General features: G+C 40.9%; 1 protein-coding gene across 12 annotated transcripts in view; it reads right to left on the bottom strand.

The window, feature by feature from the left end:
• Nucleotides 1-373: 373 nt before the first annotated feature.
• KCTD20 (potassium channel tetramerization domain containing 20) overlaps nt 374-26,699 on the bottom strand; it is a 38,400-nt gene continuing 12,074 nt past the window's right edge. For 5 of the 12 annotated variants that reach the window (XM_086371402.1, XM_086371398.1, XM_086371400.1 and 2 more), the window contains exons 2-9: nt 17,936-17,989; nt 14,948-15,153; nt 11,049-11,322; nt 8,629-8,731; nt 8,146-8,266; nt 6,694-6,891; nt 5,197-5,307; nt 374-3,902 (exon numbers count right to left, since the gene is read on the bottom strand). In XM_086371402.1, the coding sequence (XP_086227528.1) occupies nt 3,610-3,902; nt 5,197-5,307; nt 6,694-6,891; nt 8,146-8,266; nt 8,629-8,731; nt 11,049-11,322; nt 14,948-15,107 (1,260 nt within the window). In that variant the 5' untranslated portion in view covers nt 15,108-15,153; nt 17,936-17,989 and the 3' untranslated portion in view covers nt 374-3,609. Of the gene's footprint in view, nt 3,903-4,339; nt 4,488-5,196; nt 5,308-6,693; nt 6,892-8,145; nt 8,267-8,628; nt 8,732-11,048; nt 11,323-14,947; nt 15,154-16,638; nt 16,869-17,935; nt 17,990-26,699 lie in introns of those variants that run through there. The other 7 variants (XM_086371406.1, XM_086371405.1, XM_086371399.1 and 4 more) reach the window with 5 other exon arrangements.

Here is a 26,699-nt window from a genome sequence, read left to right as displayed (position 1 = left end):
GCGAGGTGTCCTTTCCAGGGACCCAACTTCTCACCTGCCTTTCACTCCTGCCGTGTTTCCTCACTTGCTCTAAACCAAAACTAGAACATAAGACATATGAGCTGTCCTACCTTATTTTACATTTGGCTTTGTAGGGTCCTACTTAGTTGGATTTGAGGGTTCAAGAGGTCTTGAATGCAAGTTAACCAGACACTTGAGAAGGCAGACCCTTAGGGCCCTGGAACCTGGGAATCACAAGGAGCCGCAGGGCGGGGAAAGCGCACGTGGACTCCAGGTAAGCTCCCAGCTGTGTGGGAAGGAAGAGACCCTCCGGACAGCCTGTGTGCTGCCCTGGCTCCAAACCTACTCTAAAACCAGCAACAACAAAACAACATGGACACAAATGGTAACATTTTATTATAGAAAAAGCATCCCAAATGTAAGGACTTGGTAAACACTGGTAGGTGAACAAGTGGAACTTTAAAGGTAAATACAAAGTAAAGAGGCAAAACCTACAAGCCTTTTGCCTTAAAGAGGAAATGTCATGTTCTCCTGCAGATGGTATCCCGCCAGAGCACGAACGGCTCCATCTCCCACAAAGGCCTCAGGTCTGCTTTCTGAACTATGCCCAGTTTAACAGTTTCAAAAATGATGGCAAGAAGTGGCACTGAGTGAATCACCAAGACTGACTCTTAACCTTCTATTGACTATTACTCAGTTAAGGCTCCCAGCACACTCTGGCTGTGTTTCCTCCGAGGAGGACCAGCTGGAACACTATCCATCCTTCCTGGGCTTATTCCACAGTGTTTCCACAGACCTGCATATGTTAGGTTACCACACGGAATTTAGTTCACAACAGCATTGGCTATTGCATATTGTGCAATAAATTAAGCTACTTTCTAGCGTCCTTACCCTTTTTTCTATCATTCTTTTAATTCCTTTTCTCCACTTTGGAGAAACCATTAAGTCATCTCAGACACATTTTAACACTGTCTCCATGCCTGCATCCAGTTCCTTAATGGCAACTGTTTCCTCATCAGCTATCTATGACCTGATGCATACACAGACTCAGATCCTAAACCTCAATTCAGGTTTATCTGCTTGCCGACACAGATACCTCTGAATAAGACAGTCTGGGCAAAACCATTTTCTTATGAAAATGTTTCTGTACAAACAGCCTGGCTTTCTTATTTAGGCACTTAGGAAAAAAACACCAAACCTGAGTGCTACTTTTTTCATGAGAAACACCTCTTGCCCAGCTGGCCAGTAGCTGACTCCTGATGGGAGTGACTGTAACCCAGCTCTTGGCCCTGCGAGAACTGTGGAATGTCCTGGCCCTGGGGACAGCAGCTGTGGCTGAGAGGAGCCACCAAATTAGAGCGATGCTTCACTCCAGGCCAGAGGGGAGGGGCCGCCAGACACGCCTCTCCACCAGAGGGAGCCTGCAGGCCCTGCTCGCCCCCCAGCCCCCAGCGCCCGGTGACACCTCCACGCATTTCCAGCACGCTCAAACCCGAGCGCTGGGTCCAAAAGCACGTCAGCCCAATTCTGGGGGGAAAAAAGACCTAGTTTGTGAAAGCCTGAGGAAGTTAAATTATTTACACAGAACAGAGTACAAGCCATACTTTCATACCTAGCTTTGTACCTAAGCAAGGACTAATTGTGTTAGCTAAGACACATTTACCCCTAAATGTTAATATATAAGCTATAAAACAGAAATTATACATACTTACTACAGACTACACAAAAGTTTGACTCCAGTTTCCTTTGTGATGGCATGGAAGTCAACTGAAAAGTGTAAAGGAAGCACCGTTAAACAATCTGGGCTGGTCAACTACTCACGGGTGTAAATGTAGTAGCAGTAAGGTCAAAGCCAAACCTGACCTCAAATATGAGCCCGTTCTTTTCACAGAATTAAAACTACCCTCTGGGCTACAAAATAACACTAACCCTCAACGGCAACCCTGGCCATCAGCCATACAAATGGATGCCAGTGTTCATCAGAGTAACTCTGTAGCTGGGGGTTGGCTCAGTTTAACCCCTTGCTACTAATTTTTCTGAATAAGAACAGAGCATTGACATGCCTTGGGACACTGGTCCTGGTCACATGTGCAGAACACACGCCTTAAGAACACTCTTGTTCATCAAGCCTGGAAAGTAGCTGTCAGCACGCTCCTGACTTTCCCTCTGGAGGCCTGTGACTAGGGCAGTCATAAAACGGCACGGAGTAGCTTCCCTATAGTATCTTATGGAAATATGGGACACGGTATCATATGGAATTTAAGAAAACCAGGCCTCTTCTTAAAGAACTTGAAGGAAACTGTGTCCCTTCTTAAATGCTCAGGCTCGGTGACTGGAAGGCCAACCTCTACCACAAAATGGGAGAAAGTCTCAAGACGCATCTAGCTATAAGCTCTGAAGTGAGCTCCGCTGTTCACAGCCACAGGGACATCAGTATAGACAGGAGTGACCCCACGGCGATGCAATCACTAAGCTGGATCCCTTCTGCCCTTTCTTCTTTTGGGGTTGATCTTAGTACAGTTTTCTTACCTAGTGTGTGAGCAACTGATAGGTTATTTAAAAATCAAAATACCCTGATACCTAAAGTATTCCATAGTATGAAATGAACCTACAACGAAAAATCCTACACTGGGACAAAGCCTAACCACTGACGCTTCCCCACTCAGATCCACCCCCCGTCCTTCTTCCCGAGCTCTTACTGGTCTTTCTACTGAGAAACTGAGCACTTTTGGAAACTTACTGCTCACATCTTAAAAGCCTGTTACACCACATCTGAGGTCTCCCAGACACACCCAGACAACATGCTAGCCTAGGGTGAAGACTACAGCTTCACGCCAGATTCCGAGCCAGGAGAATCAGTGGCCTGATCTGGAGAGCTTCTTCAACTTGGGTGTGAATTTCATTCCAAAGGAATAATAATCTGTTTAGGCTCAAAAACCTTGCAGCTAAAAAGGTTTCATAAACACTGTTAGGCATTATCCTTCCTGTCAAAGAATCCGTGAGGTTTTAGATTGTTCACTGCAATAATGAAAAACAAAACTGAACTGAAGCTCTTAAAATTTCCTTTTGGACATTTTGAATAAGAGCCTATTTCTTCCCAGAGGCAGCCTGGGCACAGATGCCACCAGGATGGTACCTTCACTAACCTCTAATGAGCATCCCACCACTGTTTGCTTGTAGAAGGTATAGATTGTCTCCTTTTAAGTTTGGTCCCTTTGCTGCTAAGTAATGTGCCTGGTGTAAAACAAAATCAACAACAACCAAGAACAGAGTGCGAAGGATGAGAACTGCTTTGCCGAATATGAGGCAACAGGAGTCCTGACTTCCTTCTCTGCTTCCACAGTTACGCAGACCTGGTGAACAGCACCAGACCCCAAATTTTCAAGTTTCCAGGGCTGCTGCAAAGCTGGTAGTTTAATTACCAGCGAGTGCTTTTTCATCCCCTGCTGGAAGCACAGGCTTCCTGAAAAGGATACAGATTAATTATGGGAGAAGAGGAAAGGACGGGGGAGAAGCATGTCTCCTGCTCAGTGAGACAAACCAGGGGAGGACTGGCTGGGCATCCCACACAGAGACAAGGCCTGCAGAGGGACAGACCCACAGCCGGCCCTAATCCTGAAAGTCATTAGAAGCCATCTGAGAAAGTGGGGCATTCAGCCGGTCAAGTTCATCCACCTGGGGTGGATGGTGCATTAATACTTCTTGGTCCTCCAAGACATCTTCTCCAGCAGCGACTAGGTTTGTGAGGGACTTGCTTCTGACACACTGGAAATCCACATGGCGACTCTTCCCTTCTTCTTTTTCCCAGGACATCTGGATAAAGGGGCGCTGCACGTAATTATAGATTACTTCTGACCGGCCGCCAGGTCTCCTCTTAATTTTTTCTTTACAGGTAGGGTAACCTGAAACGGGTTAAAAAGGCCATCATAACCCCAGAAAATCGATCACTCGGGTTCCCATACTTCCTTCTTTATAACCGCATCAGTTTCCTCCCAAATCGCCAAGACTGTGTGAAACCACAGGGAGGAGACCATGTTCTCCAGCCCCCGCTGCCCACGGCCTGCTGCCCTCCTGCCCAGGTTAGTAGGTCATGTCCCTGAAAGGGAAATAACAAAAAAGTGTATTCCTTCTAATGGAAGGGGGAGAAGCCTCTTACTAATTTCACAGGTCTGTCTTTTACTGGCTTCAGCACTACAGGACACAAATCCTACTGTGGCCCTCTAATTCTGTTGCCTACAGGGCATCCTGTATGAATAGGTAAGGAAATGTGAAATGTTTAAGCCTAAAGGAAAAACTGGGATGCTGCCTACAGTATCTAAAAGGCTGTCACACGGAAATGGGAGAAATCTTATTCACCTTCGCAGACTAGAACTGGAACGAAGACGGAAGAGGGAGGAGGTCATCTACCAACTGCGGAAGAATGTTCTCATGGTAGGACAGTCTGATGGGCTACTCTGTGAAATGGAGTGACCCCTCTCCCTCTGTCCCTATGGTTATCAAAGAGATAAAGGAGGACATAATAGAGGTTTAATAGATGATCTCAAAAATCTCTTCCAAGTTTAAGTTCCAACCTAAGTCAGACACAGTAACAGGTTCTGTGGGCAACACCGAGACAGCTACAGCAGCAAAACGCAGGTGTCAAAAGGCCTGCGGAGGGGAGACCAGGATGGCTTCCGCACTCTCCCGACAGTCAGTCTCCAGTACGCTTCCATGGAGATCACAGGTTGGGAGCCCCTGCTCAAATCATTTAAAGCAGTTCTGTCAATACACCCAGACATTCCTCAGAGATATGCAGGGAATAAAACGAGTCTCCAAGGTAGTTGTCAGAAGGACCCTTCCAGATCCCAGAAAGGTCCTCACCAGGACAGCTGACTAAACAGATGGCCCTCCCACGTGGCGAGCCCACGAGCCCTGCATTTCCCTCCAGTGTCCTTCGCCCTGACTGCTCTGTATCCTGAGGCAGTTAACTGGAACTTATTCCTACAGCTGCTTTAAAGCATTTTCAACTGGAAATGAAAAGAAAACATACGGGCAAAACAAAAACTGGAATTTCAAACTTGGGTAGGAATGTAGCTTCCATGTGGGTCTCTATTCTCTAGGCCCTCAGCTACCAGGTTTTAAGGACATAAGATATGGCCACAGCTCCAACTATACCCACAGGCCATGCGAGCTGGATACTGACGGGTTGTTCTTTACCTTCAATCCCAATGCGAATGTTTTTCAGGCCCCGTTCCTTTAACACTGTTTTAGCAACATCCCGATTCTCAATGTATTTGAAAAATCTGTAGAGCTTAGAGCTATAAAGAACTGGAAAAGAAAAAATAAGTCTGGGGTTAGTCATGGAGTGAATACCTTTGTAAGAGAAAGGAGATGAGCTAACAGATTCAGACTAATGAATGACCTGAGCCCTGATGCCAAAAAATTGATATGGATCACAGAGTAAATGTTAAATAATAAATCAACCATAAGAAACCATGTTAAGAAATTTTCATAGTCTCAGAGTAGGGAAGGCTTTCTGGATATGACATAAAACCTAGACGTCATAAAGGAAAAACTAAAACATCTCTGCTTACCCAAAACCAAACAAAGCTAAGAAGACAAGGAACTGAGAAAAATACCTGCCACTCTTATTACAAAGGGCTAATTTCCTTGATATCTATGGAGAGTAGTCACAAAGAGAGCTTTTGCAAACCACTAAGTAAAAGACTAACGATCCAACTTTGTAATGGGCAAAGGCATGACTACAGTTAACAGAAAAGGAAATTAAAACGGCTTTTAAAAAGATGTTCAGTCTCATTCATGGAATAAGAAATGCAAATTAAAACTCCAGCAAGATGCCGTTTTTCACCTACCAGAGTGGCAAATATAAAATTTCAGTAAAACTGTGTCTGGGTGAAAAATGGGAAATAAACTCATCATATACTGTTTTGTGAGTTATAAACTGGCTCAACCTTTAGAGAAGATAATTTGGCAAATTTTATTAGAATCATAAAAGCACAAAGGTTTTGACACAGAAATTCCATTTCTAGGGATATTATTCTACAGAGATATACGTGTGTGAAAAGACTTTCTTTAAAAAGATAATTCACTGGAGCATCAGCCATAATTCATAGCTTAAATGGTAACCAAAAGGGCTGGTTAAATCAATTATGGCAGTCATGCAATGGAATACTATACAGGTATTAAAAAGATGAAGGAAGCTTTTAATGTTAAGACATGATATAGAACAGCCTCTACAATATGGTATCATTTGGGGAAAAAAACATGTACATAATTGCTTATGTATGTGCACTGAATAAATCTGGAAGAATATAAAAGAAACTGAAGAGGAAAACTAGGTAGATGAGGCAGGTGTGGGAAGAAAACTTTTCGATGTATATCCTTTTGTATTTTCTGAATTTTGAATTACTACCAATTCAAAAGGGTTTAAAAATGAAACAGATGGAGAAAGGAATGAAAGCACCTCTTAACGTGTGGCCGGTGCTGACCTAGCAGGGATGCCAGGGGCAGGCGTGGGAAGCAGGCACGCTCACGGTAGGCCCCAGCATGAAAGACCTGCATCACCAGACTGATCATCCAGGTGAGTGTGCTGCTCACCAGCTCACCAGCGACAGCCCACTGGTTCTAAGGTCTAGCTACGACTGGGCAGCACGTTTCTTGCTGAAAACATCTACATCATGCCGGGGCTCCTACTTTGAGAATACTCCTCTCCCATGGGTGGGGGGTGGTCTTCGTCCCAGTCCACAGAATCCTCATCCGTCAGCACGACAATGTGGCACTCTCTCTCCCCTTTCTTGGCACAGCCCACCATGATGGGCAGGATCAGCTCTTCGAGGTAGTGATCAAACTGCTTGTGAGCGCCGTCGTTGGACAGTTCATGCAGTAAAGCACCTGGGAGACAAATGCAAGAGAACACCCTCTGCTCAAACGCAGGCGCTACCGGAGTGAAAGGATGAGGTAAACGGCTGTCATCATTGGTAAGGTCCAGAAACGTGGCTCACTTCAGGGCAGAGAATGTTTCCTGCTCTGAGGTGATAATTAAGCTGAATTTGTTACATGCTTTACACATTCTACCAATCTCCTGTTTAATAAACCCCGAGCATTCTGATCAGTTGAGGTTTTTTCAACATGCAATATCAGAACACAAACATTAATTTATGTTAATGGTTAACCATTATTTGGGGATGACTCTTTATAGCACCTCTTCTGAAGATGCTCTGGACTGCAATTTAGAGTACCACAGGAGAGGAATAATCTGAGGTTTGGAGACACCAAGGGACTTTCTCTAAGTGGGTACTAGACTCAGTGGAGAAACCACACATCCAGAGAACGTCATGGAACATGAAAGAAAATGTATCATGAACTTTAAAGAATTTTAAAATCATTTCACAAAGCTTAGGTAATAAGAGCATGGAGTCTGTATTCAGAAATCAGTTATCCCAGCTTTAAAGTTTAGAGCTTTGAACAAGCCAATTTCTCCATCTTTTCATTTGTTAAGTGAGATTATCACCCATCTTTCAAGGGTTAATTGTGAAAATTAATGCAAGTTTCTATAAGGGCTTCCCTGGTGGCTCAGAGGTTAAAGCGTCTGCCTGGAATGAGGGAGACCTGGGTTCGAACCTTGGGTCGGGAAGATCCCCTGGAGAAGGCAATGTACTCTTGCCTGGAGAATCCCATGGAGGGAAGAGCCTGGTGGGCTACAGTCCATGGGGTCGCAAAGAGTCGGACACGACTGAGCGACTTCACTTTCACATCTATAAAGCACTTAACAAACACTAAGTTAATGATAAACTGTAAGAAGTACCCAGCCAATTTATGTCCTGTCACTATTACTGAACCTTACGTCGTATCTGAGGATCAGTATCCTTATCTGTTAAAGAGTTGAGATCCCGAGAGAGGAAGCAGTTAGCCTGGTGACTCATGGGGTCAAGCCAGCCTTAGAGCCCGCTCACGTTCCTGTGTTTACTCTACTTCCTCACAGAGTTTTGAAGCAAAAGAGGGAATGGTTAGTACCATGTCTCTTCTCTGCAGATGATCTTCAACCCACACTGAAAATGCTTTCTGTTTAGTAATAAAAATGTTAATTCTAAGCAAATTCAAAGTTTAGCTGCTCAAATGCAATTTGGCAGCTTCTCCTGTACTCACTCAGATCTTGACATCGGATAGTGTTGAAGTCAAAGTTAATGCAGAGATAATCACATGTATCTCTAAGGTCTGGTATAGAGATGCCATCAGGACAATTGATGATACCAGTTTTGTAATAATCCTATAAAGAGATTGAAAAGAGGAAATGTAGTCAAAGAACAAGATGAAAACATCCCTCTTCAACCTTGACTCATTCATTCCTGGTTCAGGTAAAGTGCTGGGTTACTAGAACTATCACCAAGTTGGTGATTCATTAGACAGCAAAGTGACTCCTGGCCATCTTGACATGTTTAATCACAACCTGATACCTGACTGAGCTCACACAAGCAAGAAGGACTTAAGAATTACAGGAAGAGAAAATAAAGCAGGAAAGGCAATAACTAGAAATGACAAACCCTGAAGTCAGAGCAGTCTGAGGAACTCTGAAGGCTTCTGACTATGCATGCCCCCAGGAAGAGGATGGAACATGAGGGCACTACGCACCAGCACCGTTCGGAACACAGTTGCACTGATCCCTTCTGCAATCTCATACTCGCCCTTCTCGTTGGGACGCGTGAAGTTGTACTCTCTTCCTGGTCCAAACATCCTGAAAGATACCCAGGCAACAGTGTTACCCTCTCCAGCAGGATTCTCCACAGATGAAACTTCTCTCCCTTCTTTACCTTATCCTGGAAGACTCCATTCCCCTCTTACAATATAATTTTAAACAGAGCACCAGGACTCAACCCCTATAAGACACACTTAAGTCTTAGGAAACTCCCTTCAGACAGAAAAAGGCGGCAGCCAATTGCTTCCAGTGTTTGAGTGCAACAAGGAACAAAGCAGCCTCCCCAGGTCACCGGCAGTGAGCTTCTGTGGCGCACAGCGGCACTTGCAAAGTCTCTGGAGCACTGGCATCCTGGGTGACAGTGTCTCCCCCTGAGCCTTCCTGTTCCTCCCCCTCACCCATCAGCATGTACCCATCCAGCACGCCATCCTCGATGTTTCTGAGTTTTGCTTTTCAACATCTGATAGACAAATCTGAACTAGTTCGTGCAGATGTTAGTGCTTTCCCTTTCCTGGTACATTTTACAGCCGAGCTCTGGAAAAAATGCCCTTCTTCAATTCAGGGAGTAACTAATGATGGGAATTTCAGGTCAAGCCAAAAAAGAGAGGAAGAACTAGATCATCAACAGTTTGACATATTTCAGAGAGGCAGGCCTGCTCTGGGCTGACTTCAGAGGTCATGAAAGCACAGGGAGGAAACCTTGTTTTTATACTCATCCATTCCCATCCCTCCTCCCTCTCTCAGATCCCTTCCAGAAAAACTGGCCCCATGACTCCTACTACCCCTGCTGCATGTCTGTGCAGGAGCTGTGGAAGGAGAAGCCAGCACGAAGGATAGGGCAGGCGGTATCGTCAGTCAGCCCGACGGGGACTCACTGCCTTTTCCTTTCTTAACCTGTTGGGAAGCCCTGCTGTCCAGCTGTTCAAAACTGTTATGCTCCACCCTGAACTGGCTGCTTTCCAAGGTCTGAAAAAAAGTCACATGCTCTCCAAATCTGCACTGTACATAAAAAATCCATCTGATAAAAGTAGTCTTCAAAGAATGCTGACTTTTTTCTGGAATGTTTTGGGTGAAGTGTAGCTTACTAGCAATGAATCAAAATAGTGAACAACAGGCCATAAACATAACCCCACCTCAGAGCCATTCATCCAGGAGTGGCGTGGATCTGCACTAATCATTCTGTTTCTCAGCTTGTCCTCTGTGACTAGTGGCCCACATCTGTATGCTCAGTGGCCAGGGATATGAATACTTTATGTAGCCACAGGACAGAACAAACCCAAGAAACTCTCAGAATTCATGACCTCGGCTGACTCACTGATGAACCACCTAGATAAAGGGATCTATTACCCAGAAAACGCTTGCCTTTCTTTTCTTGAGCACTACTTTCAGAGACAGCTTACTTCAGACAGATAGCCTATCCTAAGAAGCACCTTCTTTGGGGGACCTGGGGAAAAGTGGTGGTGAAGATACCAAGACTGAAGACATGAAGTCAAGTCTAAAACAGGACCAATTTAGAAAATGTTTTAATGTTCTAGCTTAATCTTAAGTCATATGTTTAAGAAATATATAGGTTTGGCTTCAGTTAAAACTGGCTGGTTCATCAGCCAGTTCATCATTTGTATATATGTAAGTAGACACATATTTGAATAGCTTAGATTTCACTTAGCCTAAAATTCAGCAAATGGTGTGGTCCATTCTGTTTTCTAATTCAGTTAAAATCAGTTCAAAGTCTGGAGAGAGGTTAAATCTTTAGATAAGATCCACTCTTAAGTACTAGATGAAAAGCCAAATGTTTGTGTGTGTATACACTCAAATTATTTTACTCTTATCCCAGTCTGCTCTACACATTAAGGTGTGTACAGCTGGCTAGAAGGAGAGCTCCTCACTCCCAGCCCAGGCTCTAAGAATACTTCTGGGACGGTAATCCTCCTCAACAGATGCTTTCCTTTTCCTAAACTTGAGTCATAAAAAGCTGGAGGCAGGAGATGCTGAGGGGAGAATAAGACTATATTCTGAATGAAGCAGCACAGAGAATGGAACATGAAGAACAGAGAGAGCCATCATCATACAAAACAGCCAGCTACAAAGATCTAGTTTCAGAAAGCTTGATTAGTGATGGAGGTCTTAGAAATTGATGCCACCTGGACCTTTTGCACTCCCCTTTGTGGGGGCTCAAAAGTACCTACCCCCCAAAATCACCAACACATGTAAGGTTTTTATGCTGCTTCACAAAAGTATCAAGGTAGAAAAGTAAGCAATTCAATGTTTTCATTCTCACATCTAATGCAAGGCAAACAGCAGGTATTTCTATTCATAGAGAAGAGAGTTAATTTGGAAGGAAATTATCATCAATTACCTGCCCAACATGGTATCCGGATGAGCAGTGAAAATCTGTGGGTTGACAACAAAACGTGTACCGTCCACAAGAAGTGTCACTTTCTCTGGCGCCTGAGAGTGAACATTACAGCCAAAGCCCACAGCGCTGTTTCCAAATCGCTCTGGAGCAATGAAAGGTTCATGACTCCGTTTATTCCCACTCGGGAAGCAAGAGCCTTTGACATCTTCAGGAAGTGACATCATGTGAGGGAACGGAAGATTTGCTGGCTGAGAGGCAGAGTCAAGTGGAAGGTCTAAAAGATCATACGATACAAACAAACCAAAATAACTTGACGGCAAAAAGCCTCGGGAGAAAAATAAACCTTGTCCTTTTAAAAAAACAAGAACAAAAAACATTAAACAAGAAAATGCCCAAGCTTTAGGTATCCAAAGGCAAAAACTCTTGTCCAGAGCACATAAAGAAAAAACAAACTAGAGACCCATACTGGATGCCCAGGAGCTTTTCCTTCTGCGTTGTGTATGTTTTTGTGTGCTGGGAGAGGGCAATGAAGGCAGTAATGCCCGCATTCTAAAAATATAACTATCAGGGAATTTCCTGGAGGTCCAGTGGTTAGGAATCACTGCTTCCACTGCTGGGGGCCCAAGTTTGATCCCCATTCAGGGAAGGAAGTCTCACAAGCCATGGGGCATGGCCAAAAAATAAAATGATTGAACACTGGAGAAGAATTTCTATGGAAAACAAGCAACTCTCTGCCATATTTTCAAACCTCCCCTAGTCTTGTTTCACAGGCACTTTATTTTCATTTTCACTTCTATCTCTAAATACTGACCAAATTTCCTGCATTTTATTTAAGAAACTTGATAAATTCATTAGTCAACACTATTCGTTTTCCACATTCTTAAAAAACATTTCTAAATTTTATTTTCCAAAAAGGATAGTGATAGTCTCTTAATTGCCCCACTTTTCCTAGAAATTCATTGAAAAATGCATTTTCATTACGCACAGGGGAATCCTAACATTACCAACACCATTTTCTGAACAGACAGGTCTTGCTCTCAACGGAAAAGTTCCAATGCAAATGGTCTTGGATTAGAATTCATTCATGGAATCAAAATTTTTGTTTTAGTATCACCAAAGAGCCATTTCCTTAAAGAATCTGACTTTTCTAAACCTGATTCATTATCTGTAAAGTGAAAATAACGTTCACTCCACCTACCTCACAGGATTGGTTTAACTATCAACTGAAATAACAGTTAAAACAGCACTTAAAAATGTATAATACCACCTCATGTAAATAGGCTGAAAACCAGATATCTGAAATCTGGCTGTATACAGAAGATGATACGGAAAAAATATTTTCAAAAGGATTACCAGAAGATTGTTTTTAAAATTTTTTTGGCCACACCATGCAGCATTGGGATCTTAGTTTCCTGACCAGGTATCAAACCCGCATCCCCTGCAGTGGGGGTGTGGATGGCTTGGGAAGTCCCAGAAGATTCTTTTAATTAGGGACCTCTCCTAGTATATTTTATGTTAATGCAAAAGAATGTGTTTTTTTTAATGAAAAATTTCAAATATATCAAAGCCTAGAGTTAATACAGTATGTGTACATCACCTGGATTTGGTTAACATTTTCCTAAATTTTCTTCACACTTTTTTAGAAAGAAATGAAATAGGTACAATTTAATGTCTCACTCCCACCCTTCATGTCTCTCCCACTCTTCACGTCTTTTAAATTCGTTTACAATAATTCATGAACAGGATTACTGTCCATGACCTCTGAGAAATTAGTTTTATTTCAGGCACTTAAGATAATCAAATAAACTGTTAGCTAGAGTATACTTGATTTTTCCCCATTTGCTTCTGCTGCTGCTGCTGCTGCTAAGTCACTTCAGTCATGTCCGACTCTGTGCGACCCCAAAGACGGCAGCCCACTAGGCTCCACCATCCCTGGGATTCTCCAGGCAAGAACACTGGAGTGGGTTGCCATTTCCTTCTCCAATGCATGCATGCATGCTAAGTCGCTTCAGTCGTGTCTGACTCTGTGTGACCCTATGGACACCAGGCTCCTCTGTCCACGGGATTCTCTAGGTAAGAATACTGGAATGGGTTGCCATTTCCTTCTCTACATTTGCTTCTAGAGGAAAGGAAACCAAAATTTAGACCAAAAACCTGTTTAGGGTTCACATCCTATAGCCTCTGGTAAATTTTCAATGTGGCTCTCTGTTTGGATACCAAGAGCTAAGTTTCTACAAATCCTTGGGCAAGCTTGTAGCAAGAAAAACTTTAATCACCAAGCCAGGCTTTCAACACTGTAAGTGCTATTTTTAAAAATGAAACTAGGTACCTAATTTATTACCTCAGTTCTGCAGATACTTGAATTTTCCCCCAGCAAAGAGGCAATTAAATTGGGCTGATTCCTGAAGGACGCCTCAGGTTCTATCCTACTTAAATGGGTGAGCAGGACGAGATTTGCTGCATAAATTCTCTGTAATGGGCACTCTAGGGTGGCAGGTACACTCTGCTTTTCTGTCAGCAAAGGCTGGCCAGAAAGACACAGGTTTAAATCCCAGTCCCCCACCTCTTAGCAGTGTGAACCTGAGCAAGTTACTAATAACCTTTGAAGCCTCAGCTTCCCCATCTGTAAAAAGATTAATCTAAGCAGGGATCAGCAAACTTTCTGTGAAGAGCTAAAAAGTAATTATGTTTGGCTTTGTGGGTCATAGTCTCTGTCACAGTGCAGGAAAGTAGCCATAGACAGTATGTAAATCAATGGGCATGATGGCTGTGTTTCAAGTTTTTATTTATAAAAACAGGTAGTGGTTCAGAGTTGATCAGTCTGCCACCCTTGATTTAAAAAAAATAAACTTTTAGCACAGTGAGTGCTCAATAAATGGTAACTGCTATTATTTTTGTTGCTACTGTTTTTATTAAAAGTTAAAAAGAACCTAACAATTTATCAAGAGCCTTGACATCCATTAACTCAGTATCTTCCAGCCTTGTGAGGTAAGGAGAATATTAACATCCTTGCTGTCTAGATTAAGCAAGCAGGGCTCAGAAAGAGTAAGGCGCTCATTCATGGTTACAGCTAGAATGTGAATCTCCAAACCCAAGACTATTTTTCTTATACTATTATCACCAAGTTAGATGTACCAAACTGATTAAGTAAATGGAGATTTTAAAGCAACTGTACTGTGAGAATTGGACTGTAAAGAAGGCTGAGTGCCGAAGAATTGATGCTTTTGAACTGTGGTGTTGGAGAAGACTCTTGAGAGTCCCTTGGACTGCAAGGAGATCCAACCAGTCCATTCTGAAGGAGATCAGCCCTGGGATTTCTTTGGAAGGAGTGATGCTAAAGCCGAAACTCCAGTACTTTGGCCACCTGATGCAAAGAGTTGACTCATTGGAAAAGACTCTGATGCTGGGAGGGATTGGGGGCAGGAGGAGAAGGGGACGACAGAGGATGAGATGTCTGGATGGCATCACTGACTCGATGGACATGAGTCTGAGTGAACTCCGGGAGTTGGTGATGGACAGGGAGGCCTGGCGTGCTGCGATTCATGGGGTCGCAAAGAGTCGGACACGACTGAGCGACTGATCTGATCTGATACTCTAATTTAAAAAAGGACTTCTCTAACTGTCCAGGGGTTACGACTCCATGCTTCCAATCCAGGGGTCACAGGTTCCATCCCTGGTTAGGAAACTAAGATTCCATGTGCCACATGGGGCACAGCCAAAAAAATAATTTTTTTTTAAAGTGGAGATTTTTTGGTAATAGCTTTATATAATTGTGATATGTAAGCTAAGCCAATTAACTGGATATATTATTTAGAGTAAGAACATTTATGCCTTCTGGGAGAATAGGTGCTCAGGTGTCAGAAAGCCCTCCAGACTAAAGCAAGAGCTAATCATCATACCATCATTCCTGGGACCTAGAGGATAAGTAAGATTTTGAAGACCAGAAGAAGCTGGACTGTTTGCTTCTTTTTCTTGAGCTGCAGCTGAAGCTTCATCCATCAGGCAGCTGGCCTCCTGCTGCAGTAGCCTGTCGCTCTCAGTGCCGCGGCGAACACTCATCCTTGGACTGTGTGTCCTGAACTGTCTGCTTGATCACAGGGAAATCCTGGAAGACAGCAATATGCACGATTTAGAACTAACTAGAGAACTCTCAGAGAGTTCTTATTCTTGTTTTGAGAAGAAATGACATCGTAAACATTTCTGTGATTTTATACTGAGAGGAATTGGGCTGACTTGAGTTGTATTTACCAAATCACAAAGAACACTGATAAACTTGTTACTAGGGAATAATTTCAAACTTTATTTATAAACAGACATCAAATCCACTGACTTCGCCCATATTCACATTCAATTCTGCATATTAACTGGTGGTAAAATAACTTGGTGGTGTTTATACCACAGATTCACATAAGGGACAGAGAGTTCAAATTGTCAATTAAAGAAAACCAGCCCATATGTCTCAAAAACTTGAGAGATACATTCCCGCAACAGTTGAGCACTAGGAAATGAGAATCACAACTACAGTGCGAGCGTGACAGTTGAAACCGGAAGTCATGGGCACTAAAAATAATTTTTTTTAAATAATAAATTTACGTATGGTGCTCAAGTTCTCCTTTATAAGTTCTCTCTTTCACTTTCTGTACCTTTTGCTTGACCCCTATCTCAAAATTACAGCAAGATGTCACTGGTTATAAGCCTAACTCTCTCCAGCAGCGCACAGCCGTGGTGAACACCACCTCCCAAGGGATGCCGTGTGCCGCGCAGCCGCTGCTTGGGCAGAATGGCCGCCTCGCACCTCTCTTCTGGGTGACCACCCTGCCCCGCAGCCTTTCCACCCTCTGGGGCTGCCCAGCTGCCGCAAACATCTCTGAAAGTCATCCTACTCAGCACGTTCCCAGTTATACTCTACTAGGTTCCACTAGGTGTTCTGATAGAAGAGGCATATTACTAGCAATGTTTATGCCTAAGGATTGCATGAAAACAATACAGGAGGAAGAAGTTATGCTTTAGGAAGAAGTTTCATCACTAAGATCAGGAACATGTTTTAATAATAACTCTGAATTTCCTGACATGCAAGCACGTAGAGGTGCCAATAAACACTTAAACTGCATTCGATTTTGAATAACTTCATAATCTATATTAGTACATTTTTGAGCATAACGATTGATCATTTAGTCCTGTTTTAACTTGCACGAAATATCAATATAATAATGAGCCCTTTTTAAGAAAGGAGCCAGTACAGATGCCTGAAAGCAAATAATTTTAAAGAGACACTTTCACAGTTGATGAAATCTTAAATTCTCAGATAATAGCTCTTACAACGTAAGGCACACTGAGGAGATAAAGTGAACGTTCTGTTGGAAAACCTGACATATGGCTACAGCTTTTTCCAGATTACCCTTTCTTAAAGAAAAACGTATTTATGTATTTACACAAAACATGTGGCCCCTTAAAATTGATCCCTAGCAACTGGTAAAGTCAAATAGAATCACCACTGCCTTCAAGTTTGACTCAGAAGATGTCAAAATGAAAATCAAGACTAGAGAATAAGATAAAGAAGATCCATGAAACTGGACAAAGCATTACTAACACGGAAGGACCAAAAGGCGGTCTGCTTCTGTCAGCTTAACTGGGTTTGAACCACGTTCCACTCTGTGTACTTGCGCTGCTTAACTCTTCACTAGCTGCGCTCCAGAACCAAGTTCAAACTTCTTTTTGTTGCTCTCCAAAATATCTCTTGGAACAAAACAACTTTGAATAAACAGATTTCTTGAGAATCCGCACAGACGAGACCATTATATAAGTTACTTCATTTATTCCCTACAATGTGTGAAAAAGTTTCATTATAATAGACTATAATGAAAACATTTTCTTCCTAGTCTATGAATAATACCAGGGCTCAAAATTCAGTTTAACTTACAACAATGAATTAATAAACAGAAAGACATGCTTGAAAATTAGCAGGGGCAGGTATCTCCAATGAAGAAAAAGAAAGTAATCTGCTGAGCACTTGACAAGCATTTTATTTGTATTTAGTTAATTTTTATTATAAATAAAACATGAAAATTCTCCCTCTCAGGAGCCTGGTAGGCTGCAGTCCATGGTATCGCAAAGAGTCAGACATGACTAAGCAACTTCACTTTCACTTTTCACTTTCATGCACTGGAGAAGGAAATGGCAACCCACTCCAGTGTTCTTGCCTGGAGAATCCCAGGGACGGTGGAGCCTGGTGGGCTGCCATCTATGGGGTCACACAGAGTCGGACACGACTGAAGCGACTTAGCAGCAGCAGCAAAAGAATTCAAGCGTTATACAGGTATACTATAAAAGCATATCATTTGTAAAAAAACATACAAACTATACATTCTCACTCGGTAATATGCTTTTTTTGAAATTAACATTCTAAAACCACCCATGTTAGAAGACACATCTATCTAGTTCACTCATTTTTAACTGCTGTGTAATATTCTATGATTCTGCTTTCCTATCTATGAATTAAGTTGTTTCTAACTATTACAATGTTTCAATAAATAGGATCAAAGTGTACCATGAAATTCCAAGACAGGACCCAATTTGCAGTTTCTCCAAAAGAATTTGGCCTCAAAACATTTTTTTTCCCTAAGAAACCATCTCAGGATTAATGCTTAGTGGCACACACTTTAAGAAACCACCATCATTTCTCAAAGTCCCCTATAAACTAATTCTTCTATAATCCTAGAATGATAGAAGAAAACCCTCTTGATCTATGAAACCTAAGAAGCAAACTGACAGACACTGAATTCTTCAACAAATAACAAAGCAATGAGTTTCAACATTATGGTAAGGGTCTGCTCCCCTTCCAGGATGGATGTTTCATTCAACTTTGAATGTATATTTTTATTGCCTACCATGGCTCATTTCTGTAACCATCCCCCAAATGCATCTTGGTCCTCAGAATAGATCTAAGAAAAAAAGAAAAGAAAGAAAGAAATAAGCAAAGCACTTGAATATAGTTCTCCATTGCTACAAAACTGTCTGTGGCCAACACAGACCTAAGTCATAGCAGTATACAACGACAAGCACCAAAGGATCATGTACACCCCTGGTACACCTAACAGTAACTGAAGAGACTGCTTCAGAAAAGAACTAGGAATTACAGACACATAAATAATGGAACTCTGACTGTAGAGCTGTGAAACAAAACAAACATCCAGCAAGCCAGCTCAAGCATCACTTCCACACAGAATGTGAAACCATGTTTTAAACACTCTAAAGAGCTACACAAATACATATATCTATTATCTATTATTTATCTATTCTATATTATTTATCTATTTCATAGGCCTCCTGTGAAGGCCCCTATTTTGTTAAAGAGTTGCTCTAGCTGACCCGGAACGGCAAAACCTTTACTATAATCTCCCCACCTTGGAAAATTTGTGTATAATCTTTGATAGTGGAATTTGCTCCATATAGTCTTTGCACCTAAAAAAAATGACATGTTGGTTTCTCCCTAGAACATAGTCCCTCTCAAGTATTAATCCATAATGAGTCTATGTATTTTCTTCTTTTTACTTACAATTCCCTCTAATCATTTATGAAGAAAACAAGATTATGGAAACGTGATTTGTGTAACTGAGTTCAGATCTTGCAACTGAACTATTCAGATTTTGAAAATGTAGTTGGGGGACTTCCCCTGCTGGTCCAGTGGTTAACACTTCACCTTCCAATGCAGAGGGTGCAGGTTCGATCCCTGGTCTGGGAGCTAAGATCCCATATGCCCTATGGCCAAGAAACCAGGACATAAACAACATAAGCAATATTGTAACAAATTCAATAAAGAATTAAAAAAAAAAAAGAAAATGTAGTTGGAATGCCTATGGGGCCAAACTTCACATGGACAGATCTCAAACGCATAATGCTTTCAGACTGCTAATGATACGAGGAGTTATAGTCATAATCCAAGAATCCTGTGATAGAATAATTGTATTTTTCCATATATAAAATAGCATCAGTGTTTTACTGCTTATAAAAGCAATCTATGCTCAATAAAAAAAGTCAATATAGAAAGATATAAATACTTCAAAAATCAAAGCTGTGGTAAAATACATGCACATGTATCTTTGGGCACATATTCCATTATATCCTTGGAATAAACGCCTAGAGATACAATCACTATAGAAAAACGTAAATAAGTTTTGATGTATACTGCCAGACTGTCCTTTATAAACATAGCAATTTATACTCCTTCTGGCAGCACAGAACATCCATTCTCCAGAACTCTGGCTAACAGCATATCAACCTTCCTCATCTTTGCTAGTGAGATAGTGTGAAATATGACAGCTCATAGTGTGGTCATTGAAAAGTCATTCACTCTTTTTAAAATTTTTAATTGGAAGATAATTGCTTTACAATATTGTGCTGGCTTCTGCCATACGTCAACATAAATCAGCCAGAGGTACACATATATCCCCTCCCTCTTGGACTTTCTTCCCTCCCACCTCCCACCCCATCCCACCCCTCTAGGTTGTCACAAAGCAAAAAGTCATTCATTTTCATCAACACTTGGAAAATTTCACCTTTAAGAGCCTTAAAAGATTTCAGTAGGCAGGGAAAAAAAATCCCATGCTGGGTAAACATTGGGTAATAGCAGTGATATTCACGTCAAGTTTGTCGGGCTTGACGAGAATCACTGGATGTTTCCATGGCTTGCTCTCATCTCCCTAGAAGTATAAATGACAAGGTATGATGACAAGACCCCCCACTGCTGCTGCTAAGTCGATTCAGTCGTGTCTGACTCCGTGCGACCCCAGAGACGGCAGCCCACCAGGCTCTGCTGTCCCTGGGATTCTCCAGGCAAGAATACTGGAGTGGGTTGCCATTTCCTTCTCCAATGCATGAAAGTGAAAGTGAAGTCGCTCAGTCGTGTCCGACTCTTCGCGACCCCATGGACTGCAGCCTAGCAGGCTCCTCCGTCCATGGGATTTTCCAGGCAAGAGTACTGGAGTGGGGGCCATTGCCTTCTCCGAAGACCAGCCACTAGACTGAGGCAAAGCAGTTTCTGGCTTTGGCGTTGTTACTATTGATAATTAAGCCTCACCACCAAGAAAACGTTCTTTAAGCATCAGTGTTTTCATCCATAAAAATAGGATGATATCAGCCACTACAAAGCTAGATAGTCCTTTCTCAATTAAGATGTATGGGAAAAAAAGCATGAAGTGCTATACAAAAGCAAGAGACACATCTGTTATATGAATCTCCCTTATACAACTGCTTAGTTACCATTTATTGGGCTCTTGAAGCGCGTCATCCTCCACTTTTGAATATACTTTCTATGTTCTATTGTATGGTTCTACTGATTTCAGCTACATTTCTTTCTGATTTCAGCAAAATGACACATGGTACTGCCTTTAGGGCTTCCCCAGGGGCTCTGGAGAAAGAATTCACCTGCAACACAGGAGATGTGGGCTTGATCCCCAGGTTGGGAAGATCCCCAAGGGAAGAAAATAGCAACCCATTCTAGTATTCTTGCCTGGGAAATCCCATGGACAGAGGAGGAGCCTGGCAGTCTATAGCCCATGGAGTCGCAAGAGTTGGACAGGACAGAGGTTAAACAACTACTACTTTTAGAATTCTCTGAATTATTTTTTGCCTCAGTTGCCTAACTTGCCCTTTGAACCTGACCTTTTATGTCTTTCCACTTTTCCCTCAGGAATTTGTTATTGTTTAGTTGCTAAGTCCTGTCCAACTCTTTGTGACCCCATGGACTGTAGCCCACCAGGCTCCTCTGTCCATGGGATTTCCCAAGCAAGAATACTGGAGTGGGTTGCCATTTCCTTCTCCAGGGGATCTCCTCGACCCAGGGATCGAACTGTTGTCTCCCACCACTGGCAGGCTGAGCCAGCAGGGAAGCCCAGTTAGCACAGATCTAACAAAATCCAAATGGCTAACCAACTAACTGCCTTAATATATTCTCAAGAGTCTGTTTTTTCCCCACACTGATTTGAGATGGCACTTTAATCAAACACTAACATAATTTATGCTTGGTCTGGTTTTTAAACTCTGTTCCACTGATTAATCTTATTTGTCAATACAATTGTCCAATTTAACAATCTTGACATCATTTTTCTGTCATTTATCTAGAACTTCTAGAATGGTTTTTAAGTTGTCAACAGGGAAATTTTTTCTTTTAATCTTTAAAATTATATCTTAACCACTCACTTTTTTTCTGCAGTGATTGCTAGTTTAGAATTATTAAGTTTCATAAAGCATTAAATTTAATGGAGATGGCAGCTGCACGCATACCAGTTTATTACTCAGAATGTAGCTTTGTTTGCTCTCTTACTATATGGAAGTAAAAATTTGCTTTACCCAAAAATATTACTGCCATAATTCATTCCAATGAAATATTTTTTAAATGTGTGGATAATTAGATGTATTAATACTAGAGCATTTTTACTATTTATAAGAGTATTTAGTCAAGTTTTAAATTCAAAGTAAAAATGTTTATTTCAGCTATTTTAATACACATAAATACATTATTTACAAGTTAGGTTACTATTGCAGCTATACTAGAATACTTTTCTGTGCAAGATTTTGCTTTTCTTGAATACTGGTCAAGGTTCATACACCTGCCTTTTTTATATACTCTTCCTGTGGGTCTAAGCAACTATATAATTAATCCCTGGTAAAGATCAATTCCCTTCCCCTAACTCTTTTTTTTTTTTCTTTTCAAAGAACTAATGCTATGAAATGTTCTCCCATTTCCCATACCATTTCCTCATTAAGTCTCAAATTAAGGGAATTGACAAAGCAATCTATGGCATGTGTAAACACTAAAAAAAAAAAAAAAAGTTAGCTATTATTACTTTTTATATACTCAAAACCAGCTTCAAGCCTATAAAAATCTTCAAAGACCTTATTTTTTAAATCTAATTGTTTCTTCTTTCCTGCATTAACACCTAACCTCAACTTTCATTCATTATCTCAATTTCAATACCAAAACCTCTCAATTATCCGATTAAAAAAAATCATCTTAGCATTAAAAAAAAAAGGTACACATTTCAAGTTATAAGATAAATAAGTGCTGGAGATGTACAACATGATACAGATAATTAACACTGCTTTCTTTACCTCACCTATGAAGGTTGCTAAGGGAGTAAATCCTAAGAGTTCTTATCACAAGGGAAAAAGGAATCTTTTTTTCTATTTGTCATGTTTCTATATGAGATTTACGTTCCCTAAACCTACTGTCATATCATTATGTAAGTAAGTCAAATTATGTTGTACATCTTAGACATATACAGTGCCACGTGTCAATCACATCAATAAGTGTAGAAGGGAGAAAACTGTATCTCTGGGTATCTGTGTTTTCATAGAGATCAAGTACTAGAGTCCTTATATATCCATTTGCAGAGGCAATAAAACTCAACTATGATAACACTGTTAACTCTTAATTCCAAACATTTGCTGGTAACAAACATGTTATTTCTATAAACCAAACCTGTAGTTTTAGAACTAAAAACTACACATCTTTCTAATGGACCTTTTGTACTGACTAAGTGCTTTTATCAGCTAGGTTTCTTTTTTTTTTAATCTCTCAAAACCATGGAGAAGTTTCTGGTAGTCTCTTCAGATTATCAACAAATTAGTCCCAACATATATATTATAGCCAGCACTTATTTACCAAACCCCTACTGTGTGGAAGGCACACTGTGTGCCAGCACGGAGCAACACAAAGGACTGAGCAATGCTCTCAAAGGTTGGCCCCAAGCTCCCACTGAGGAGGTGGGGCTATATGAAAAAGACAAGCAACTTTAGGTAATAGAACAGGTGGTTCAAACCAGCGGTTCCAGATTCTCGGGCCTATTCTTACAATGAGTCTGGAATTTGTGATTAAAAATTAAACAGTCAGCTTCTTAGGCAGCTCTTATGTGGCACTCAGGTTCGGGGATTATAAAATAAACACCGAAGTTGGAGCGAAAATCACCTCTAGACAGTGTGGTTGGGAAAGGAAGTCTTCATATGAGATAAGATCTGAGCTGGGCTCGGAAGCAAAGATTTTCTCCTCAACATTATTTTTTTGAAACTTTTCAAATCTACAGAAAATTGAAAAAGTTATTATAACCAGTAAAATCTTATATATCCTTCAGATTTACCAATGATCATCTGCTCCCCCACCACACAAGTTTTTCTGAATCACTTAAAAGTTAACATTACAACACTTCACCCAAGTTGCTTCAGCAAGCACATTCTAAGCATGAGAGCATTCTCTTAAAAACACGCAGCAGCACTGCTCTCATGTCTAAGAAAAGGAACATCTGCATAATCTAACATATAACCAATAAGCAAATTTACTCAACTGGCCTAGTATTTTCTTGCATCATCTTTTTTGGGATCCATAAGTCAATCAAGGCTCATCCCTTACATTTGGCTGTTCTGAATCTTTCATATTCTGCATCCTCTGTCCCTACCACCGCAATTTGGGGGACAGCTGTTTTACATGAAATTGACTTTTTAAAAAAAGTCTAGGTCAGAGAAGGAACCCTCCTACACTGTTGGTGGGAATATAAATTAGCGCAGCCAACTACAAAAAACAGTATGGAGTTTCCTTAAACTAAAAATAGAGGCATCATATGATCTAGCAATCCCACTCCTGAGCACATATCCAGAAAAGACAAAAACACTAGTTCAAAAACATACACGTACCCCAGTGTTCACAGCAGCACTATGTACAACAGCAAAGACATGAAAACAACCCAAGGGACCATCAACAGATGACTGGCTTAAGAAAATGTGATATATAGATACAGATGCGTGTGCGCGTGTATGCATGCGCATACACACACACACACACACACAGGAATACTCCTCAGCCATAAAAAAGAATGAAATATTGCCATCTGCAGCAACATGGAGGATGGACCTAAAGAATTTCATACTAAGTCAGAGAAAGACAATTATGATACCACTTACATGTGAAATCTGAAAAATAATACAAATGAATCTATATACAAAACAGACAGACTGCCAGACATGGAAAACAAACTTTGGTTATCGAAGCAGAAAGAGGAGGGGTGACAAATTAGGAGAACAGGATTAACAAATACAAACTACTACATATAAAATAGATACACAACAAGGATTCACCATCTAACACATAACTACATTCAGTAGCTGATAATAATTACAGTGGAAAATAATCTGAAAAAATATATAACTGAATCACTTTGCTGTGCTAATAAAATATTATAAATCTATTATACTTCAATAAAAATTATTTTAAATTAAAAAGTGTAGGTCAGTTCTAACATCCATCTCATTGTTTCCATGTGATGTGATACAAATTAAATTTTTTTTAAACAAGAATACAGTTGTACCCTTCAAACTGCCATCACATCAGAGTCACGTAATGCCAGGCTGCCCCACTACAGGGAATGTCTGATTATGTGGATGAAGTGGTGGCAACAGCTCTTTCTGTTGTAAAGAGATCTGATATACTATCTCCCAGTAACTTTTCACCCAGGGGTTTCAGCATCTATTGATGATTCTTGCCCAAACCAATTATTAATACATTTACGTTTGGGACTACAAAATGATGACTTTCTAATTTTATCATTCTTCCTACATTTACTGTCTAGCATTCTTCTGTGAAGTAGAACTACTACTTCACTCTCCCTGTATCTTCCTTTTAAAATTTAATTATGAACTCAAAGATCTGTTTTAATATAATGCATTAAAATGATCCATTACCATCTTTTTTTTAAACTTCTCCAGTTATTGGTTCAAATTGTCCCAGGTATGGCTAGTGGGATTCCCTTCAAGCCTTCATCTGTCATTTAAACACAATTCTATTGGTTTTTGGAGAAGGCGATGGCACCCCACTCCAGTACTCTTGCCTGGAAAATCCCATGGACGGAGGAGCCTGGTAGGCTGCAGTCCATGGGGTCGCTAAGCGTCAGACAAGACTGAGCAACTTCACTCTCACTTTTCGCTTTCATGCATTGGAGAAGGCAATGGCAACCCACTCCAGTGTTCTTGCCTGGAGAATCCCAGGGACGGGGGAGCCTGGTGGGCTGCTGTCTATGGGGTCGCAGAGAGTCGGACACGACTGAAGCGACTTAGCAGCAGCAGCAGCTATTGGTTTTTTGAGGCTACTTCCTATATAAGTTTTCTAAGCTCACCTTTCACCATCTCTGACCCTGACTTACAGTCAGCCAATTCTCCAGAAGACTTTCTTCTTTTTAATGGACAAAAGCATTTATAAATCAAGATGTGAACACCAGGTGTCTTATCTATTGGGGTGTCACAGTCTACTGAAATGGTTTAGAAGCAAACCTGGAGATTTTTTAAAACACAAACAGAGTTTATACTGATATTTTCACCTCAAATTTGACATTATGGTTTTTCTTTACTTATTTTATATTAGTACTATATCTTTTCTCTCACAATGAAAATCTTGGTTCATAATTCAGTTTTAAAACTATAACATTAATGTTACTAACATTTAAACCCACTAAGTTTAATTGTCTTTTGGGGGCTAATTCTTTTTGTCCTTGAATTACATTTCACTAGGGATGTATCGTCAGCATGCTATGTTTATTTTATTTTTAGTTATATTATTTTATTCTGTATGTCCTGTAATTTAGGTTCATTTTTGTTTTTTAATCACTCAATTATAGCTTATTTTTCATTATTTTTTGATTATGTAAAACATTTATACGGTTCAAAAGTTAGTGTTACAAAAAAGGAATGCTCAGAGATATCTCTCCCATCCCCTCCAGTATTTTCCTATCTATTCCCTGCACATAACTAGTTTTATTAATTTGTTTATCCTTCATGTTTCTCTTTATAGATAATATGTGTATATACATATAAATTCTTAATTCTTCTGTTTCTCATGCAAAAGATGGAATACCATATCCAGTTCTGTACTTTGCTATTTTTCTTAACACCGTATCTCAAAATTCACCCCGCAGGAGTGACTGGAAATCTTCCTCATTCTTTTAATGGCTGTTTAATACTCCACTCTTAGATGTGGAGAACTTTGGTTCTTAGATGTATAACTTTGGTTCTACCTATTAAAGAAAAGAAAGGGCATAAAACAGGGTTAATGATGTATAACAGGTAGAAAAGTAAGAGTGAAAAGGTGCTTTATTATTATAAGAAAGGAGTGGAGGGGTAGACCAGCCAGGTCAGAGTGAAGGATTAATACAAAAGGGTGGCAGAAAACAGAGTAACCATCATACCATACAACTTCAGGGAACCCCACGCACACCACCATTTAAGGAGCTACACAACACACGACTTAGATGGCTGTACAGAACAGCCCTAGGAGAACACAGGTTGAAAAATAAGTTGCAGCTAGTTTACAGAGGCCTTGAATTATAAAGTAAAATAGAGTTAAGGACTTTGTCTTGTAGGTGAAGTTTTTATATAGAGAAGTTTCATATTCAACATGTTGCTTTAAAATAAATATAACCACAGATGGACAAGGAGAGTAAGAGGTTACTGGAACTGTCTAGACGAGACAGGATCTCAGTGGGGTGACAGAAAGAAGGGTAGCAGCTGGGAGATGCAGGGGAGAAAGGCAGCGTGCCCGCCGGCCTTCATTTCCGCGTATGAGCTGCTGGCAGAGGCCAGGCTAGCAGATAAAAGCACAAGGACGGCAGTGGT

This window comes from Bos grunniens, chromosome 23 (assembly GCF_055505025.1).
Source record: "Bos grunniens cultivar Pamir isolate PY7600 chromosome 23, Bosgru_T2T1.0, whole genome shotgun sequence".
Taxonomy (NCBI): domain Eukaryota; kingdom Metazoa; phylum Chordata; class Mammalia; order Artiodactyla; family Bovidae; genus Bos; species Bos grunniens.
This window is presented reverse-complemented; position numbering and strand designations above follow the sequence as displayed.